Genomic DNA, 22,919 nt, shown 5'->3' with positions numbered 1-22,919 from the left:
GCGTTGAGGGTATCTGGTTTGGTGGCTGCAGGATTAGGTATCTGCTATTTGCAGATGATGTGGTCCTGATGGCTTCATCTGGCCAAGATCTTTAGCTCTCAATGGATCGGTTCGCAGCCGAGTGTGAAGCGACTGGGATGGGAATCAGTACCTACAAGTCCGAGTCCATGGTTCTCGCCCGGAAAAGGGTGGAGTGCCATATCCGGGTTGGGGAGGAGATCTTGCCCCAAGTGGAGGAGTTCAAGTACCTCGGAGTCTTGTTCACGAGTGAGGGAAGAGTGGATCGTGAGATCGACAGGCGGATCGGTGCGGCGTCTTCATTAATGCGGACGCTGTATCGATCCGTTGTGGTGAAGAAGGAGCTGAGCCGGAAGGCAAAGCTCTCAATTTACCGGTTGATCTACATTCCCATCCTCACCTATGGTCATGAGCTTTGGGTCATGACCGAAAGGACAAGATCACAGGTACAAGCGGCCGAAATGAGTTTCCACCTCCGGGTGGCGGGGGTATCCCTTAGAGATAGGGTGAGAAGCTCTGTCTTCCGGGAGGAGTTCAAAGTAAAGCCGCTGCTCCTCCACATCGAGAGGAGCCAGATGAGGTGGTTCGGTCATCTGGTCAGGATGACACCCGAACGCCTCCCTAGGAAGGTGTTTCGGGCACGTCCGACCGGTAGGAGGCCACGGGGAAGACCCAGGACACGTTGGGAAGACTATCTCTCCCGGCTGGCCTAGGAACGCCTCGGGATCCCCCGGGTGGAGCTGGACCAAGTGGTTGGGGAGAGGGAAATCTGGGCTTCCCTGCTTAGGCTGCTGCCCCCGCGACCCGACCTCGGATAAGCAGAAGAAGATGGATGGATGTGTATATATATATATATGTATATGTATGTATGTATGTATGTATGTATGTACTGTATGTATATATATATATATATATATATATATGTATATATGTGTGTATATATATATATATATATATATATATATATATATATATATATATATATATATATATATAGTCAATTAGTGCGCGAGATATACATATATATATATATATATATATATATATATGTATATCTCGCGCACTAATTGACTATATATATATATATATATATGTATGTGTGTGTGTGTGTGTGTGTGTGTGTGTGTGTGTGTGTGTGTGTGTGTGTGTGTGTGTGTGTGTGTGTGTGTGTATGTATGTATGTTTATATATACATGTATGTATGTATGTATGTATATATATATATATATATATATATATATATATATATATATATACACACATATATATGTATGTATGTATATATACACTGCTCAGGAAAATTAAAGGAACAGTTTTTTAGTGGCAGAGGGGGTTGTTAATCAGTTTCAGCTGCATTGGTGTTGATGGAATTAACAACAGGTGCACTAGAGGGGCAACAACGAGATGGCCCCCAAAACAGGACTGGTTTTGCAGGTGGAGGCCATTTCAAGTTCCTCCCTCTTGATCTTTTTTAACTGTTTTTCCACAACTGTTGGCTTTAGCTAGAGTCATTATCACGACTGGGAGCAGGAGGCGATTTCTTAACCCTCCTGAAGTTGCGCAGATTGTCCTACTCCTCCAGGATGGCACATCCATGCGTGCTGTTGCAAGAAGATTTGATGTCTCCCAGTACAATCTCCAGAGCATGGAGGAGATTCCAGGAGACAGGCAGTTACTCTAGGAGAGCTGGACAGGGCCGTAGACGGTCCTCATCCCATCAGCAGGACCGATATCTCCAGCTTTGTGCAAGGAGGAACAGGTTGAGCACTGCCCGAGCCCTACAGAATGACCTCCAGCAGGCTACTGGTGTGAATGTCTCTGCCCAAACAGTCAGAAACAGACTTCACGAGGGTGGCCTTAGGGCAGCGTTTCTCAAAGTGTGGGGCGCGCCCCACTGGTGGGGAATAGAGACATGACAGGTGGGGCGCGAGGAACGGGAGGAAATTTCACTTTAAATTTTTTTTTTTATCATTATATTCTTAGATTATTTTTTTTACTATGCTTTCATTTTCTATACACACTGTAAATCACTTTGTGATTCTGTCTGTGAAATCCGCTATATAAATAAATGGAAATTACCGGTACTTATTTTTACTGTAGGCTTTATATTTCTCGGTACGAGCGAAAGTTTGACAGACATAGCAACAGTAACAAATGGGGGCGGGGCTAAGCGGAACAAACTTTCGCGCGGATTGGTAGCAGGCTAATGTGTGGACCACAATTACACAAATATATACATTTGTGACTCGCACCTCAAAGGTCGTCGAGCCAGAGCCAGCGCCTGCAGAGAAACAAAAATGTGACGGGCACACACTGTGTCATTCACCGGGAAGCACTTGCATCAAGGCAGCTCAGCCCCGAACTCAATGAGGTTTTAACAGATGTTGTGAGCGCGGTAAATTTGATCAAAACACGACCACTGAAAGTGCGACTGTTCTCTGCACTGTGTGAGGAAATAGGAGCTGATCATACAGCCGTGCTGTTTCACAGTGAAGCAAGGTGGCTCTCCCGGGGAAAAGTGCTGTCACTTGCCCTGTCTTGCCAAATGCATAGCTCCTCCTTTTTTTTTTTAAAGATTGCAAAGTGGCACTTTTATTGTATTTATTATTGAACTTGATGCAAGTTATTTGATTTATTATTGAACTTGATGCAAGTTATAACACTTTTTTTGATTTATTATTGAACTTGATGCAAGTTATAACACTTTTATTTGATTTATTATTGAACTTGATGCAAGTTATAACACTTTTATTTGATTTATTATTGAACTTGATGCAAGTTATAACACTTTTTTGATTTATTATTGAACGTGATGCAAGTTATAACACTTTTTTTGATTTATTATTGAACTTGATGCAAGTTATAACACTTTTTTTGATTTATTATTGAACTTGATGCAAGTTATAACACTTATTTGATTTATTATTGAACTTGATTCAAGTTATAACACTTTTTTTGATTTATTATTGAACGTGATGCAAGTTATAACACTTTTTTTGATTTATTATTGAACTTGATGCAAGTTATAACACTTATTTGATTTATTATTGAACTTGATTCAAGTTATAACACTTTTTTTGATTTATTATTGAACGTGATGCAAGTTATAACACTTTTTTTGATTTATTATTGAACTTGATGCAAGTTATAACACTTTTGTTTTATTTATTATTGAACTTGATGGAAGTTATTTTATTTATTATTGAACTTGATGCAAGTTGTACCACAGCTGCACAGTTATTTTATTTATCATTGAACTTGATGTTATTTTATGTTATTGAGTTTGAATGTATACAACTTGATGTTCAATAAATTTGAAAATGTTAAAGCTTGGCATTAGCGCTCTGTTGGAGCGATGGGGGCAGGTGGGGCTTGAAAACTCCCCCTTGTCCAAAGTGGGGGATGACAAAAAAGTTTGAGAACCACTGCCTTAGGGCACGACGTCCTGTAGTGTGCCCTGTGCTCACTGCTCAGAACCATGGAGCTCGATTGGCATTTGCCATAGGACACCAGAACTGGCAAGTCCGCCACTGGCGCCCTGTGCTTTTCACAGATGAGAGCAGGTTTACCCTGAGCACCTGTGATAGACGTGAAAGGGTCTGGAGAAGCCAAGGAGAGCGCTATGCTGCCTGCAACATCATTCAGCATGACCCGTTCGGTGGTGGGTCAGTGATGGTTTGGGGAGACATTTCCATGGAGGGACGAACAGACCTCTACAGGCTAGAGAACGGCAGTCTGACTGCCATTAGGTATCGGGATGAAATCCTTGCACCCATGGTCAGACCCTACGCTGGTGCAGTAGGTCCTGGGTTCCTCCTGGTCCACGACAATGCCCGGCCTCATGTGGCAAGAGTATGCAGACAGTATCTGGAGGATGAAGGAATTGACACAATTGAATGACCCTCACGATCACCTGATCTAAACCTGATACAACACCTCTGGGACATTATGTTTCGGTCCATGAGACGCCGCCAGGTTGCTCCTCAGACTTTACAGGAGCCCTTAGACAGATCTGGGAGGACATCCAACAAGACACCATCCGTCGTCTCATTAGGAGCATGCCGCGACGTTGTCAAGCATGCATACAAGCACGTGGGGACCACACAAGATATTGAAAATAATTTTGAGTTGCAGAAATTGAATTTAGGCAAAACGAACGAGCCTGCCACATCATTTTTTCACTTTGATTTTTGGGGTGTCTATATACTGAGCCCTGTGCAGGCTGAACACTTTTATTTCCATCAAAACATGTGGCATCCTTTTGTTCCTGAGACATTAAACTGTCCATATCAGTATAGATATCCGACATTTTTTTTTTCACCATTGAAATCTGATGTGTTTTCAAAGTGTTCCTTTAATTTTTTTGAGCAGTGTATATATACACACACACACACACACACGTATGTGTGTGTGTGTGTGTGTGTGTATATATACATACATACATGTATATACAGTATATACATACATACATATATATGTGTGTATATATATATATATATATACATACATACATGTATACATACATACATACATGTGTATACATACATACATACATACATGCATACATACGTGTGTGTGTGTGTGCATATATATGTATGGGTTCACGTAACCGCGGACAGCAGCATTTTATTGGCCAATAAAATGGAATCCGCTGATAAACACAAAATAATATCAGGGAAATTGACATAAATATAAGTGAAATTTTGTCATTGTGAGGAGAATAAATATTTATTTGGGAAAATAATATGTCCAGTAGCGCACATTTATCCCAGACATACTCAAACGCCGGCCGTCCTGAACTCAACAATGTCAAGACGGCCACCTAAAACAGCGGCTATACGACGAAGCTAAAGCTTATAAAAAAAATAAAAAGTTAAAGTACCACTGATAGTCACACACACACTAGGTGTGGTGAAATTACTCTCTGCGTTTGACCCATCCCCTTGTTCTACCCCCTGGAACGTGAGGAGAGCTGTGAGCAGCAGTGGTGGCCATGCACGGGAATAATTGTTAGTGATTTAACCCCCAATTCCAACCCTTGATGCTGAGTAATATATAAGAGCATCCATACACCCACAACACATCTCATCTCCGTGTGTAGTTGTAACGACATCATCGATGTTACATTAATCTGTGGTCGCAACTTAAGAGGCTTGCTCCTTTTTATTCAGCCTCAAGTCGCCTCTTCACTCGTCCAGCTCAGAACAGCAGCACAGCACACTTCCCCCCCTTTCACATTAATAGCACAATGCGCCACATCCGGTCTTACTGCACCTACAAAATAAAGGTTTCAAAAAGTACCGTACACAAGCATAATGTGCTCAAAGCACTTATTAAATGTTATTTGACTAAAAAAGCACATGGTGGTAAAAGTGTAAAAGGTAAAAAACTGAATTAAAAACAAACTGGAAAAAAACAAATTAAAAACAAATTGGAAAAAAATGATCTTTTGTATTGAGATTATTTAAATGAATTGTTATTGCTATTATTTTACTTGTAGTTTATTCGTCACTAATTTATATCCAGGTTTTTTGTAAACTATATTTAAACTTGAGTTTTGGTGGTACAATAAATATTCATGTTTTCAAATTAATCGTGATTACAATATCAATCAAAATAATCGTGATTGTTATTTTCGCCATATTCGTCCAGCCCTACTGTCATCAAACAACTGCTCAACAGTTACTCAACAGTTGTTTGATGACTCTGCTTCATCATAAACCTAAGATTGCCATTATAACTCTCTGTGTGAGTGATGTTACAAAAAGCTCTGCCATGCTTGGGGAGAAGTGGTTTGGCACCACCAGTTGGTTTAATAATAATAATAATAATAATAATAATAATACATTTTATTTAGTATAGCGCTTTTCAGGGCACTCAAAGACTCTTTACAGGATAAAAAAAATAAATAAATATGAAACAGTTCAAAGTAATAATATAAAATACAGGAAATATAAAAGCAGTACATTGTAAAATACATAATACTACAGGACAAATTACAAGACAGGACATTACAAGACACAGGACACTAATCACAGGTTAAAAGCAGATCTGAAGAGGTGTGTTTTGAGAAGGCTTTTGAAGGTTGGAAGGTCTGGGCAGTCACGGATGGGTTTGGGAAGAGTGTTCCAGAGGGTGGGAGCAGCGATGGAGAAGGCTCTGTCACCACAGGTCAGGAGTTTGGTCCTGAGTGGTGGGGAGAGGAGGTTGGCATCAGAGGAGCGGAGGCTGCGTGAAGGGGTATGGCGGGGAAGCAGGTTGATGAGGGAGCAGGGGGGCTGGTTATGGAGGGCTTTGTGGGTGAGGAGGAGGATTTTAAAGTGGATCCGATGAGGAACGGGGAGCCATTGGAGTTTCTGGAGGACTGGGGTGATGTGCACACGGGAGCGGGTGTGGGTGAGCAGGCGGGCGCCAGAGTTTTGAATGTATTGTAGTTTATTGAGAATTTTGCAAGATGAGCCGTAGAGGATGCTGTTACAGTAGTCAAGTCTGGAGGTGATGAAGGCATGGATCAGGGTTTCAACGGCAGAGAAGGAGAGTGATGGACGGAGACGGGCAATATTTTTGAGGTGGAATAAAGCAGTTCTTGTAATGTGGTTGACATGGTGTTGAAAACAGAGGTTATTGTCCAGAATGACTCAGAGGTTGCGGATGTGAATGGATGGGGACAGAGTGGAGTTGTCGACAGAGAGGTGGAAGTTGTGAGCAGTTTTGGTGAGGGATTTGGGGCCGATGATGAGCATGTCAGATTTTTCACAGTTGAGTTTGAAAAAATTGGAGTGCATCCATGATTTGATTTCAGTGAGGCAGTCGGTCAGGGTGGAGAGAGTTATGGAGGAGATGGATTTTGTGGAGATGTATAGCTGGACATCATCTGCGTAGCAGTGGAATTGGAGGTGATGGCGGCGGATGTTGTTACCGAGGGGGAGCATGTACAGGATGAAGAGAAGTGGACCAAGCAACGAACCCTGGGGGACACCTTGTGACAGAGGGGCAGTGGAGGAGGTGCAGTTGTTTATACTGATGTATTGTTGTCTGTTAGTAAGATATGACCTTAACCAGGAGAGAGCAGAGCCGGTGATGTTGAGGGATAATTCCAGGCGGGAAAGGAGGATGGTGTGGCTGATGGTGTCAAAAGCTGCTGTGAGGTCAAGGAGGAGGAGAAGAATACTGAGGTGGCCGGAGTATGAGGAGAGGAGGAGGTCATTGGTGACTTTGAGAAGGGCTGTTTTCAGGTTTACATGTAAAAATGTCTAAACTCCAAATTTAAGAAGTCTTGTCTTTTTCAGACTTTTTTCTTGGGAAGTCTAGTATTTGGGCCAATACGAAAGTTGAAGGTGATATTGATTTGATTATCCTAAATTTAATTAGCAAATATACAGTGTTTTTAACATACAGAAAATGAATATTACATTATATATATATTGTATATATTGGGTGCAGCTGAGATAGGCTCCTGCACCCCCCGCGACCCCAAAAGGGACAAGCGGTAGGAAATGGATGGATGGACATTAGGGGTGTAACGGTACACAAAAATTTCGGTTCGGTACGTACCTCGGTTTAGAGGTCATGGTTCGGTTCATTTTCGGTACAGTAAGAAAACAACAAAATATAAATGTTTTGTTTATTTATTTACCAAATTTGTAAACAATGGCTTTATCCTTTTAACATTGGGAACACTATAATAATTCTGCCCATGTTAATCAACATTAAACTGCTTCAAGTTGTTGCTCAGATTAAATAAAATCACAAAACTTTTCTTCTACCGGTACATATAAAAAGTGCAACATTAAACAGTTTCAAGTCAACGCACACACACACACACACACACACACACACACACACACACACACACACACACACACACACACACACACACACACACACACACACAAACACCTCAAAATGAGGTAATGTTACGCTAAAAGCTAATTAGCCTTCACCTCAAGCCAGGACTGCGAGCGAGCTGAGCTGCCATTTAAGTTTGTAGAACGTCAACGGGCTCATTGTGATGTTACTAGTAGTTGACTGGGAGGTGTTTATTAAAATTTGGGGAGAGCCCGCTGCATTATGCCTACCTGCTAAACACCTAACTGCTCATGACGACGCTGGCGCTCTGACTCCATGCGCTCTGAATACGCATTGCTGATTGGCTGTTACCACTCTGTGTGTAAGATTGTGTGGGTGGGACAATGCTGGGTGCTGTGTACTGACAGAGACAGGCAGAAAGGAGCGGAGCAGCCTGTTAAGACTTTAGCTTTACTCGTTCGATACACCCCCGAACCGAACCGAAACCCCCGTACCAAAACGGTTCAATACAAATACACGTACTGTTACACCCCTAATGGATATATATTTTTGCATAAAAATTCATTTTGTGCATTAAAAATGTTTAAATCAATCCAATGTAGGTCAATACATATATGCTAAGCTGTCTGAACAAAACATCCACATCTGACCTTTATACATATTAGTGTAATATTTAGCAATACATCTCATTAACAATTAATTAATTACATTTTTACTACATGCTTAGGACCAAAATAAATTCAGCTCCGGCCTGACAATAGCCCCCTAGCCACACTTTCGACACACCTGGTCCAGATTCATCACAATGTCATAAAATAATACGCAAACAAAATGAACCCTGGTAATTGTAAATACTGCGGTCAGTAGTGTTGGCTGCGCCTCACCTCATTTGTTGTGTGCGTGTTTCAGAAGCAGGATGAAGGCGTGGTTCTGTTGGACCAAGTGTGCAACCACCTGGACTTGCAAGAGAAGCAGCTCTTTAGTCTACAGTTCAGAGAGTCCAGCACAGTTGTCCCCTCAATCACAGCCAGCACACACTCGCCTGTGAGCATCTCTTACACATTAAGCCAGCCACTGTAACGTATCACACATTTTCATTGCCTATAACCACAGGGCACGCTTACATAAATGTTTTTTTTTTTAACCCAATGTAAGCAATTATGAGTTTCTTTCTTTCTCTCAGAGATGGCTGGAGCCTGAGAAACCCTTGAAGAAGCAGATAAAAGGTAGCTGTCTCCACAAAATTCATTGTTTTTGTTTAGAATGACTCCCATTATTTTCAAATCTTTACATCAAAAGAAAAAAATTAATATGTACATCATTGATTATTGATGTGGCTGTAGATTGAAGGCAACATTGACGAAGTGACATTTAACTGCAGGGCTTGCATATCCCATTTACCTGAACTTCAGAGTGCGTTTCTTCATTTCCGACCCCAACTCTCTGCAGCATGAACAGACAAGGTACCGACTCTATTACTTTTGCTTAATTAGCCCCTATTGAAACTGCAATGTTGATTATTGTTGTATGTGCTTAGTCACATTTTTATGGCCTCAACTTGAGACATTAAAACCCACCAAAATTTGGTAGTGCCTTAGGCCTGGTCCTGTTCGTATTTCAGCCGTCTCGAACAAGTACCACAATAATTCACTCAATGAAAAAAGTTGGTCCCACTTTCATGGATTGTTACGTAATTTGGTGGAGCTGGTAATAAGGGTATTACTTTTTCCTAGTAACAGGTACTCTAATTAATTACTTTTTAGTGATACAATTACAAATGCGCCAATCAATTGGTTCCATCAGTATCGGACAATTTTCGTGAAAAATCAACTAATGCTGATTAATGCCTTTCAATGCTGATCACAAACGGCGATTCTCTCTGGCTGACACTGTTAATTTTTGGTCCCCTGGCTGACAGGTGGCAACCAACTAACTGTTCCTTATGCAGTGGAGGCTATTTCCCAATTATAATCACCTCCATTGCAGCAAATCACGTCTATCTTAAACAGAGGTGGGTAGTAACGCGCTACATTTACTCCGTTACATCTACTTGAGTAACTTTTGGGATAAATTGTACTTCTCAGAGTAGTTTTAGTGCAACATACTTTTACTTTTACTTGAGTATATTTATAGAGAAGAAACACTACTTTTACTCCGCTCCATTTATCTACGTTGCGCTCGCTACTCGCTACTGATTTTTATCGATCTGTTAATGCACGCTTTGTTTGTTTTGGGATCTATCGCATGCCTGCGTTTCTCCATTTAGATGCAGTCACTGGTGACGTTTGACTCCGTTTCACCAATCAGATGCAGTCACTGGTGACGTTTGACTCCGTTTCACCAATCAGATGCAGTCACTGGTGACATTGGACCAATCAAACAGAGCCAGGCGGTCACATGACTGTCACAGTCACTTAAACAAGTTGAAAAACTTATTCGGGTGTTACCATTTAGTGGTCAATTGTACGGAATATGTACTGTACTGTGCAATCTACTAATACAAGTTTCAATCAATCAATCAAAAGTGTGAAGGAAAAAAGACACTTTTATTTCCACCGTACTTCCTGTCAAAAGCCTAAAGACTGACCGCACAGTTCCTGTCTTCACAATAAAAGTGCCGCAACATCGCGCCTGCGCTAACAAAATAAGAGTCTCCTAAAGCCAGCGCAAACAAGCTAGCAAGCTACGGAGTTTGCCGCCAATGTATTTCTTGTAAGGTGTATAAAAATGAATATGTAAGCTGGACAAATAAGATGCCAAAAACCAACCACTTTCATGTGGTATTAGACAGAAAGGAGGAACTTTTTTTCTCCTATTTGAAAAAGTGGACGTTATCAGCACTACTGTCTGATTCCAATCAATGCAAGTCATCAGAATCAGGTAATACACCAACTTATACTCTTGTCTTCATGAAAGAAAGGAATCTATATGTTAAACATGCATGTATATTCATTAAAACACCTTTAACATGTAAACAAAAACGGCTAAATAAATAAATATAAATTATATACTGTATATATAAATGTGTGTATATATATATATATATATATATATATATATATATATATATATACACTGTATGTATATGTATGTATATATATATATATATATATATATATATATATATATATATATATATATATATATATATATATATATATGATATGTGTATATGTATATATGAGGTAGATCACCTCGACTTGGTCATTTATTAAGTAATTGATTAACGTTGAAAAACTTATTGGGGTGTTACCATTTAGTGGTCAATTGTACGGAATATACTAATACAACTTTCAATCAATCAATCAATCAATGCCTACTGAGCCTATGGTGCTGTTAAGTTATTGTGGCTTAATTTGCCTTAATTTTTTTAATTTAATGTATTATTATTTAATATATATTATAGTTTTAGTTGCTTAAGAGATATTCCTGGCTCTGAATTTGCTCATTGCTATTTTTATGTTTTTGTGCATTATTTGTTGCCGTCATCATTAAACGAACAGGTTACTCATCAGTTACTCAGTACTTGAGTAGTTTTTTCACAACATACTTTTTACTCAAGTAAATATTTGGGTGACTACTCCTTACTTTTACTTGAGTAATAAATCTCTAAAGTAACAGTACTCTTACTTGAGTACAATTTCTGGCTACTCCACCCACCTCTGATGTTAAAGGGCTGTTTGCAATTTGCTTATCGTAACATTTTTCAAAGCAAGAAATATATCAAGAACACCATTGACTAGCTTATGTTACCATTAGTGGTTTACAGAGCACATTTGTTTTAAAACTGTCTATATTTTTCACAATGACTAAGTTTATGTAATAACATTTTTTGCCTGCCTAAATAAAATTATTGGTGTTTACGGCAGTCGCTCACCCTATCTCGTCAACATGTACGCTTAGGAGTGCGTGCACATACAAAAGCAGTCAAAGAAAAGCAACAAACAATTTGCAGTCATGTTGTTGTTATCATAGAATATACATTTAATGACAGCTAACGCTAGCGAGCCACATCGCTATCATTAGCTAACAACACCTCAAGCATGCACGTGTTACGTGTGTACGTAATTACATCATTGCGCCCTATAAGCCGTAAGAAGGCAGGATATAACGCTTAAAATACATTGGAAAGTTAGCGCCCTCTAGGCATCTGTGTAAATGTTGCAAACAGCCCCTTTATGTCACTTTCACGTATCATTATCACTGGGTGACTGGAGGATAAGGCTATGATATGTTACAGAAAGAGCAAGCCATTAGCACACACACTAGTCGCTAAGCTAGCCGCTAAGATAGCATGAAACAACACCAAGAAATAGGTGCTTAGTAAACTTTAAAAAGTGTAGATGGAACAGCATTGCAGCAGAACGTAACCAGCTATTGACAAGAAATTAACAAGTATATTAGACCATTCTAGTATTATTCTAGTATTAACTAGATTCTAGAGAGACGATAGTATCAGCAACTGTTTGTGTGTAGCGGCCAGGAGTACACATTAGAGCTGGGATTCTTAACCTTTTTTGACATTGGGACCCAACTCTTCCACTACTGAGAGTCCCGCGTCACACTCATATATTAACACTGAATAAGTAATGTTACTTTGGATTTTAATCATATTTAACCTATTTACAGTTAAACAGGGTAAACCTTATCAAATTATATGAAACCATGTGTTTATCACAAAGATTATTATCAAGGCTTAGGTCAGGCTGATTACAAAAATATATAATACTCAAATATACTGCAAAAGAGGGGAGTCATAAAAACTAATACAAAAAACAAACCTACAAATACAGCTCTAAAATAAATACATTCTAACTAAATTAATCATTTATCCATCCATCCGTTTTCTACCGCTTGTCCCTCCCGGCGTTGCGGGGGTGGCTGGAGCCTATCCTAGTTGCATTCGGGCAGAAGGCGGCATACACCCTGGACAAGTCGCCACTTCATCGCAGGGCCCAACACTGATAGACCACATTCACACACTAACTAGGGCCAATTTAGTGTAGCCAATCAACCTATCACCAGGTGCATGTCTTTGGAGGTGGGAGCAAGCCGGAGTACCCGGAAGGAACCCAGGCAGCATAAATAATAATAATGTATGTTTCATAAATAAACTGTCAATATAATAAAGTGCAAATGACAATAGGACTTCACCACAAAAGATATGATTGAGTACAATTATTTCTTCATTATTGGTTTAATTGTTGTAAAATTAAAATATGGCTTTGTAGTCGCCAACATTAATAGTCAATTGTTGTATTTGTGAAAATAAGGGGCAGATATTATACATTTTTAACTTCTTTCTGCTCCTTTTCATTCATAATTGACCTTAATATTATGTGGAGTTTTTTTATTTATTTTTATTCCTTTGATTTTTTTTTTAATTTCCTATTTTTTTATTTTATTTTATTTTATTTTTTTTTAATGAGGGCAGCACGGTGAGACAGGGGTTAGTGCATGTGCCTCACAATACGAAGGTCCTGAGTAGTCCTGAGTTCAATACCGGCCTCGGGATCTTTCTGTGTGGAGTATGCATGTTCTCCCCATGACTGCGTGGGTTCCCTCCGGGTACTCCGGCTTCCTCCCACCTCCAAAGACATGCACCTGGGGATAGGTTGATTGGCAACACTAAATTGGCCCTAGTATGTGAATGTGAGTGTGAATGTTGTCTGTCTGTCTGTGTTGGCCCTGTGATGAGGTGGCGACTTGTCCAGGGTGTACCCCGCCTTCCGCCCGAATGCAGCTGAGATAGGCTCCAACACCCCCCACGACCCCAAAAGGGACAAGCGGTAGAAAATGGATGGATGGATGGATGGATTTTTTATGGATGAAATAAATAAATGAACTGAACTGAACTGAACTGAACCACTTTAGTCTTTATTTTTGTGCTCAAGAAACTTCTCTGGACTTTAACTCCAGACTTCTTCTGTTTATTTGATATTGTCATTATTGCCACAAGTGGTGAAAAAGTGTATTACAAGTTAGTATAATTACAATGCCTTTACTGCTGATATCGGTGTAACGTAGCATGTTACTAACGCGTTACGATCTTTAACCAAGAAAAGATGGTCAGAGACACTAGCTTTGCTTGGAGAGAGTTGCTCTTCAATAAAGCTAGCGTCAGCTACCACTGCACTAGAAAACAAACTTGACATTGTATTGGCAAAGGCAAGAAGTCTTAGACATTTACACATGCAAACCATCCAGGTGGTCCCAAACAATTCTTACGATGCTAATTTTGAGCTAATTGTGATCCATGAACCAGTCCTCAAACAATTTGACTTTATCTTATATTTGAGTCAATGCGGTATATTTGTTCTTGTATTATTGTTCAAATTATTGTGTACTACTAATGCAATAATAAACATCAACATACCGAAGATTATTATCTTTATAAAAGCACAGATTTGTGAATAACTCTTGTATTGTTGGATCACGACTGTCTCTTAAGCTTGTACCTTTTAACAAATCTCACAGAAAACTCCTTATTTTGTATTTTACAGCTTGAAAATAACGTTTTTACACAGACTTGCTGTATATGATAATAAAGTAGCTCTTGTTTGGTTTCTGCAGGCACCTTTACTTCCTCCAGATCAGGAGTGACATTAAAGAGGGCAGGTTAGTACACATTACAAGCCTGAATGCAAGCATCCTCCCACATTTGTGTGCACTTTTAATAGTTGTTGCATTGTGTCATGGTAATGGCAGGTTGCAGTGCCCGTTGAGCGCAGCTGTCGTATTGGCCTCTTATGCCGTGCAGTGTAAGTCTCCTCCCAGAGCAACCAGTGATTAATGACTTAATAATAACAACTGTGCCTGTTGAATATGCTCTCTAGTTTAAGGCAGCTCCTATTCAGTTACCTTATGTGGCAAAATTATTGGGACAGCAGGAAGTGAACATTTAAGAAAACTATGGAACTTGGAACTTCTGAGAAGACTGCACGATTTACAAGTGTATTTGTGGGATTTTTGTTTGTATATTCATCCATGTCGACCAACATTTACATGGTTAGGGGTTACTCATGTTGGACCTGAGATATGGCGTGGCTAACAATTTCTATTTTGGGTGATTCCAAAGATGTTTAACATAGTTCTTCCTAGGGCTGGGCGACATATCGATATACGCGATATATCGCGGGTTTGTCTCTGTGCGATATAGAAAATGACTGTATCGTGATATCAGAGTATACGTTCTCACGCAGTTGCTTTTAGCTGCTGGCATAACACGACAGGCTCTTCCCACTCTTTCTTGTGTCTCCTTCTCAGACAGCAAGCGCACATTCTTACATACTGTCACGTCATACGTCACATACGTATACGCCCTCGCGGCGCAGAGACGTAGCAGCATGGCTAAAGTTAGCTGCGGTGCGACTGGTAATACGAGAGAAAGAAGGTGCGAATCTGGTAACAAATGAAGGAAGAATTAATTCCCAAGAAAAACAGCAGGGGGTCCATCGTCTGGCGGTGGTTTGGCTTCAAGTGGGAATATGTCGAACAGACAACCGTAATTTGTCAAGTGTGGGGCAAAAGCGTTTCTACAAAAAGTAGCATTACTGCTAATATGTAGCATCATTTGAAAAGTCACCCCCTAGAGAATCAAGAGTGCTTACTCCGCATGTCAACATCTCTGTTCGGTGCCACACGCCCACACCATCAAAATGCCGAGGCAAACATTTCCAGATCAACACTGTGTGAAAAAAAGAATCCACGACAAAAGGAGATAATGTCCGCAGGAACCTACCACATAGCGAAGGACATACACTATTTGATTTCCTATTATGCAGGTCATTTTTATTTGACACTTATTGAAATATCTTGTGTGACATCATGTTTTTAAACTAATGTAGTGGCGTTCTGTACAAAAAGTGCACTTTAATTTAGTGTTGTTTTGATAAGTCATCTTAGTGACGTCATGCACAAAAGTGCACTAATAGCTTGTTTTAAAATGTCTCTGACAATCTTGCACTTTCTGTTTTGGAAATGACATGAATGTTTGTGCCACTGCTTAATAACAGTTTAATAAATACAGTTTTGGTAAATGACTTAGTTGTGATTTCGTTCTCTGCATGAAAGTTTAAAATGAGCATATATTAATGAAGTATGAACAAGAATGTTTTAATGTAGACGCATAGAATCATCATACTGGTGTGATTATATGTATGAAGTGTTCATTCAAGGCTAAGGTAAAATATCGAGAGATATATTGTGTATCGCGATATGGCCTAAAAATATCGAAAAAAGGCCATATCGCCCAGCCCTAGTTCTTCCACATTAAACTTGCATACTAATATGCTTTTGTGCACTGGAGCCCTTCACCATACCATTTTCACAACTATGGATTAAATTGGCCCTAGTGTTTGAATGTGACTGTGAAAGGTTGTCTGTCTATCTGCTTTGTCCCTACGATGAGATGGCCTTCAGCCCGAGTGCAGCGGGGATACCCCGCTCCGCCAAAGTTTAAAGCAAAACAAAGCTCTTTTTGGCCATATGGTCTTCTATTACCTAATTAATTTAATTATGTAATTAATTATTATTAGTGCTGTCAAACAACATTTTTAAATCAGATTAATCACACTTTTGCATTTTGATTACGGTATTTAAAATTAATCACAGTAAATTATTTGCATAACTTTACAAAAGACCCCAATATTTTGACACAAATGCAATTTTATTGTCCAAATGTCATACAGCAACATTTTTTAGAATGTTTGACTTGAATCGAATGCACAACATTTGTTTGTTCATAACGTCCTAACAGTTTTATTCAAAGTACCATCTGGGTGTGTTTTGAAGTGTAATTTACCAGCAAGCCCATCAGTTGGAGTATCCTCACTCTTCTTTGCGCTGAAGTCTGCATTGACCTGATCACTGACTGTAAGGCAACATACTTTGCCTTTCAGTAAATGCGTGCTTACGCACACACCCACCCATACCCATGTGACCAGCATATATTCAACTCAACAAACACACGCACACACACACACGCACACAAACACACGCACACACCACACACCACACACACACACACACACACACACACACTGCTTCTCAAACCCCTTATTTTGTCTCCAACAAGCTGAGTTACCACACTTTAAAGGACACGCAAAGGTAGACAGTGCCCCAGGATGCTGACCACTTAAAATAGCTAGTATTATCTTCAAAAATACATCAGGAGTTTGTCTAGAACCACAGCTGGTTTGCCAATGTTTTTTCACTGGGCGCTAATTACTGTAGACACCTGCAGTTCTTTGCTTTTGTAGACCACATACCAGTGACTGTAGGAGACTCCGCTGTTAGTTGAATAGAAGCCCTAATTAGAATATTTGTGGTAGATCTGTCCTGTGTCCCAAGACTTTTGTCCATATTCTGCATCATCTCACATCGACCGTGTCTCTGTGACCTTTAGCTGAGCTAGGGGATCACGGCCCATCCCAGCAAAATGGTTACTTGTCAAAGTGCCACTTCATTCCTGAACAGAATGACGACTTCCTGTCCAAAGTGGAAGATCTGCATCCACAGCATAAGTAATTATTTTCCACTGTGTCCACCCAGACACCTGCTGTGCTTTGTGTTTTAATTTGATTGTATGATTGTTGGTGTGTGTGTGCATGTAGGGGCCTGAAGCAAAGTGAGGCAGAGTTGTGTTTCCTCAACACAGCACGGACGTTGGAGCTGTACGGAGTGGAGCTGCACAGCGCCCTGGTATCATAGCTTTCTACATTGAAACTGATTTCATGCTGCACTTGAACTTCTTCTTCAAACATCCTTCTGTGCTCATTGCCCTCTGTGTCTTTACAGGACACCAATAATGCCCCCGTAATGGTGGGCTTGGCATCGAGTGGTGTTGCAATATTCTCTAATATGATTTGCTCCAGTTTTTTCCCCTGGTGAGTGATGGCCGCACTAATTGAATTGTGTTTTGCCTTATAAATGACATTTTATAATCCCATGCAGGGCCAACATTATCAAGATTTCATTTAAGAGGAAACGCTTTCTTATGGATCTCAAACAAAAGCATGTAAGTATGTTTTAAGGATAGGCAAATCATTTAGGATGACCATGACCTATGTATTTGTCTGTGCCACATATAGTAGAGCAGGGCTATTCAACTTGCGGCCTGGGGGTCAAATCTAGGCAAGAAAGGAACCAATACCGGCCCTCAGGTTTAGTTCAAAACTTGGGAGACAAATATTTTTCAGCAAATTGCTAAAAACACTAGCGTGCTCCTGTTGTATAGAGGAACTTGGACCACTGTAAACACATTGGCAGAGCAGTGCATTTACATTTTAACCTTATAAGCAAACATAGAACGCTGGTGTCCTAACTTATGATTTACATAACTGAGGTTTTCTTCAGGACACCCCTCATGTACCGGTACCCTCCTCTTCTCTCCTTTTTGGAAGTTACACATTTAAATTTTTATTTTTTTATTTAACTAAATGTCTTAATGTAGCTTGTTTACTACAGATGCAGTCATTTGTTCAATGTCTTTAGTTACACTAGTGGTGTTCCACAAGGTTCCATTTGAGGTCCTCTCTTTTTCATCATTTAGGCTACTCAACTGGTGGCCTGTGAGTTTGGTTCAAAACCCTTGTGAGAGACTCACCTTTTTGCAGAAGGTCTTTAAAAACAACAGAGCGCTCCTGGAGCTCTGACAAAATAAATAGACCAAAATCAAATGTCTATTGTAGAGGACGCCGGTTCTGCTGAATATATACTGAACAAAAATAAACGCAACACTTTTGTTTTTACTCCTATTTTTCATGAGTTAACCTCAAAGATCTAAAACTTTTATTATATACATAAAATAACTCTTCCTCTGCAGTTTTATTACACAGCACAATGCCACAGATGTCGCAAGTTGAGAGAGCGTGCAGTTGGCATGCTGACTGCAGCAATGTCCACTAGAGCTGTTGCCTTTGACTTGAATGTTAATTTCTCTACCATAAGCCGACTCCAAAAGCGTTTCAGAGAATTTGGCAGTACATCTCACAACCGCAGACCACATGTAACCACACCAGCCCAGGACCTCCACATGCAGCAGGTGCACCTCCATGATCGTCTGAGCCCAGCCACCCAGACAGCTGCTGCAACAATTGGTTTGCATAACCAAATAATTAATGCACAAACTGTGAGAAACAGTCTCAGGGAAGCTCATCTTCATGCTCGTCCTTATCGAGATCTCAACCTGACTGCAGTTCGTCGTCATAACCGACTTGAGTGGGCAAATGCTCACATTCGATGGTGTCTGGCACGTTGGAGATGTGTTCTCATTACTGATGAATTCCAGTTTTCACTGTTTAGGACAGATGGCAGACAGAGTGTGTGGTGTCAAATCGAGTGGCCTATGGTGGGGGCAGGCATATGGTATGGACAACAAACGCAAGTGCATTTTATTGAAGGCATTTTGAATGCACAGAGATACTGTGATGAGATCCTGAGGCCTATTGTTGTGCCATTTACCTGAGACCATCACTTCATGTTGCAGCATGACAGTGCATGCTCCCATGTTGCAAGGATCTCTACACAATTCCTCAAAGCTGAAAACATCCCAGTTCTTGCATGGCCAGCATACTCACCTGACATGTCACCCATTGAGCATGTTTGGGATGCTGTGGATCAGCGTATACGACAGCGTGTTCCAATTCCTGGCAATAACTGCAACTTTGCACAGCCATTGAAGAGGAGTGGACCAACTTTCCACAGGCCATAATCAACAACCTAAACAACTCTATGCGAAGGATATGTGTTGCACTGCATGAAACAAATGATGGTCACATCAGATACTGACTGCTTTTCTGACTCCCCCAGACCCCCTATAAAGCAAAACTGCACATTTCAGAGTGGCCTTTTATTGTGGGCAGCATAAGGCACACCTGTGCAATAAACATGCTTGGCAAACATTATCTTGGCAAAGAAGAAGTTTACTGACACAGATTTAGACAGTTTTGTAAACAATATTTGAGAGGTATAGGTCTTTTGTGTATATATTAAAAATTGTAAATCTTTGAGTTCAACTCATGAAAAATAGGAGCAATAACAAAAGTGTTGCGTTTATATTTTGTTCAGTATACAAAATAAGACTAATAGCGAAGAGAGAAGTCTTTCCCCCCATCCTTAGCTTTCTGGAAATGTGGCCTCCATAGTAATTCAGTTGATTATCCCTGTAATAGAGAGATCACGTGACTTCGACCCATGCTATGCTGCAGGGGGAGACCCAAGACTGTATGGTGTCGCTGGTCCTGCCCTGTCCAAAGACCTGCAAAAACCTATGGCACTCCTGTGTGGACCATCACTCTTTTTTTAGCTACAACCGGACCGCCAAGAGCCCCAAAAACAACAACAGCACGGTTCATTCTTACAGGAAGTTGATAAATCATCACCTGGGCTTGACATACAGTAAAAATGAAAGGTCTGCTGTGAACACGTAATTTTTCTTGGCAGAAATACTCAAAAGTTTTTCATTTTTGGAATTTCAAGTGGTCCCGTGTGCCATCGTGTAGTAGGTGGCATGGTGTGGAACCCTGTCCTACGGCGATCCATTTCTTCAGAATATTTTGAGACCAAGAGTCTTCCGTCACGATCACCTCCCAACACCCCCAACTGGTACAGTGCAGCCTCCATCCAAGCAAGAGTCTACAAATTCATCTGACTCTTTCATATTCCCACGGTGTCGCATCTCTGTGACAGGCGGAGTCCTCGCATTCGCCACGGCATCCGCAAAATCCGACCATCGTCCATGGAGCTGAGTAGCGAACTGAAAGATGTGTGCGAAGGGGAAGACGTTTTCTACACATACAGGGCATCAGTCAGCAGCAGCAAGGACAGCGATGGAGATGCTTCGCTACATCAGTACGCATTTCTTCTCTTTGCTTTCCATTCTGTGGGCCCTTTAAAATATATTTAGTTCATGATTAGTTTAAAGAGTTACAGTACCAATGATTGTCACACACACACTAGGTGTGGCGAAATTTGTCCTCTGCATTTGACCCATCCCCTTGTTCACCCCCTGGGAGTTGAGGGGAGCAGTGGGCAGCAGCGGTGCCGCGCCCGGGAATCATTTTTGGTGATTTAACCCCCAATTCCAACCCTTGATGCTGAGTGCCAAGCAGGGAGGTAACAGGTCCCATTTTTTTTATAGTCTTCGGTATGACTCGGCCGGGGTTAACTGCTGAGTTTCTCATGACTGGCGTGTTAACTCTTAAAAACACTTTCACTTTAATTGAAAAAGACTTTAATTTTGGAACAGTAGATATTTGACTGGATGATTTGATGGTGACCCCAAGGGGGATAAGCGGTCGAAAATGGATGTGATGGTAAACAAAATTCAAATGAACTGCTCCACCTGGGCCTCATCTAAGCTGATTTTCCTATTTTGAAGCAGCCAAGCAAGCAAAATCGACTAGGTATAGAAAATGTGTCCCCAAACAACAACAATCACTTTCTCAGGAAGCAGAGTAGGTAGCTATAGGGGATCACATTTGTTGCTGCTGTTTGTCATTGCCTCAAAATTAAAAACATTTAAACGAAAAAATATCAGAAGAAGAATACCGGCTAGCATATGTTATAATTTGTGTTTTAAAAGAATATAATGTACAAAAAGATATCTCACAATTACTAAATAAATTTATTCCATATTGGCGTACGACTGTCTCGATCACATGCACATGCCCTCATTGCGGTTGGGAAAAAAAAGAGAAAAGCAGCCACCAAAAGGCTAGTAGAAAAAACAGAATACTTAACAGTGTTGTTTTTGAGCAGTGGAGAGACCTTCGAGAACAGAAGGACTTTAAAATGGATGCTATGGTTGCTATATTCCAGTTGATCCGGCAAGTAAAATCATACACTTTTCCAAACACATACATTTACATTGTTACTGATCTCTTTCATGACTAAACCTGTCATGCTTTTACAAACAAATGAGTCTTAGTTGTAAGTTGCAATAGACTTATTAGGGGACCACAAACATAACAAAGTTTACCCTTGTGCGGTTTGTTACAGCCAAAGTGCAATCACCAATTACCTCCATGTTCTTATGTCTTTCAATGTTTCTTATTTCTCGAAGGGCGGACGGTGTTTTACAATCTGAGGATGGTACAACAGATGATGATGGTGTCAACACCTCCGTGTACAACAAGGTCTGTCATCATAATCTGTCATTTTGCACATTTGTCCATATGAATGTATGAATATTCTGTGAATTTGTTTTGTTTATTGTGAGTGTTTACTCAACAGGCCCTGTCTGACGGCGACCTGCTGCTAATTCGCATTATTCCCGATCTCGAGGGCAAGTTTGGCTTTAATGTTAAAGTAAGTGTCACAATTGTTGTTAGTGTAGTACGTCACTCCATTCTTATTCCATCTAACTCCTCATAGGGTGGCGTGGACCAGAAGATTCCTTTATCCATATCCCAAGTTAAACCTGACTCTCCGGTAAGAGCTTTATGGCAATATGTACAGTAAGCAATCTCTCTAATGTCCAGCAGTGGGTGACACTGGCAGATTACTTCGGAACATTTTCTTACTTAATTTCTTATTGGCAGCAGTCACTAGTTTCAAGTCATATTGGCCACCATGTAGCCTTAAGAAGTTGGGAAATTATGTTAAATATTTCCATGGAATTTTAATGGAATTTAAGTAAGTGTATGTCACATTTTTAAATGTGTGTACTACATAATGAATGCTTTATACATTGTGCATGAATGAGTTATTAAGAACGTTAGTTTTTATATAGGTAATATTAAACTGGCATAAGCCAAGATGTATGTGTGCCAGTAACTTAAAATAGTAAAGCCCAAACTAATGATGAAAATTGACTTACAATGGTTCCTCAGGTTTTTGTTATTAATCCGTTCCAAATGGTCCATTGAAAACAGTATACATTTTTCCTTTTAAGAAATAATTTTACACAAAAGCTCTTAATACAGAATAATTATAGTATAAATAATATATACAAATGATGAAGGGAATGGATAAATGACGCCGGGGACAGCGTGACTCGGTTGGCGAGAGCGGCTGTGCCAGCAACCTGAGGGTTCCTGGTTCGATCCCTGGCTTCCACCACCCTAGTCATGTCCGTTGTGTCCTTGGGC

The 22,919-nt window shown here is 40.3% G+C and overlaps 1 protein-coding gene across 3 annotated transcripts in view; it reads left to right on the top strand.

The window, feature by feature from the left end:
* The window catches only part of ptpn3 (protein tyrosine phosphatase non-receptor type 3), a 92,239-nt gene that overhangs the window by 9,440 nt on the left and 59,880 nt on the right, over positions 1 to 22,919 (top strand). For 2 of the 3 annotated variants that reach the window (XM_061955151.1, XM_061955144.1), the window contains exons 3-17: positions 8,737 to 8,871; positions 9,011 to 9,053; positions 9,209 to 9,290; positions 14,401 to 14,445; positions 14,536 to 14,588; positions 17,234 to 17,351; positions 17,442 to 17,529; positions 17,626 to 17,714; positions 17,782 to 17,845; positions 20,037 to 20,239; positions 20,308 to 20,433; positions 20,518 to 20,679; positions 21,893 to 21,965; positions 22,063 to 22,137; positions 22,204 to 22,260. In XM_061955151.1, coding sequence (XP_061811135.1) covers positions 8,737 to 8,871; positions 9,011 to 9,053; positions 9,209 to 9,290; positions 14,401 to 14,445; positions 14,536 to 14,588; positions 17,234 to 17,351; positions 17,442 to 17,529; positions 17,626 to 17,714; positions 17,782 to 17,845; positions 20,037 to 20,239; positions 20,308 to 20,433; positions 20,518 to 20,679; positions 21,893 to 21,965; positions 22,063 to 22,137; positions 22,204 to 22,260 — 1,413 coding nt within the window. Of the gene's footprint in view, positions 1 to 8,736; positions 8,872 to 9,010; positions 9,054 to 9,208; positions 9,291 to 14,400; positions 14,446 to 14,535; positions 14,589 to 17,233; positions 17,352 to 17,441; positions 17,530 to 17,625; positions 17,715 to 17,781; positions 17,846 to 20,036; positions 20,240 to 20,307; positions 20,434 to 20,517; positions 20,680 to 21,892; positions 21,966 to 22,062; positions 22,138 to 22,203; positions 22,261 to 22,919 lie in introns of those variants that run through there. The other variant, XM_061955157.1, reaches the window with a different exon arrangement.

Source organism: Nerophis lumbriciformis, linkage group LG04 (genome assembly GCF_033978685.3).
Source record: "Nerophis lumbriciformis linkage group LG04, RoL_Nlum_v2.1, whole genome shotgun sequence".
NCBI lineage: Eukaryota > Metazoa > Chordata > Actinopteri > Syngnathiformes > Syngnathidae > Nerophis > Nerophis lumbriciformis.
This window is presented reverse-complemented; position numbering and strand designations above follow the sequence as displayed.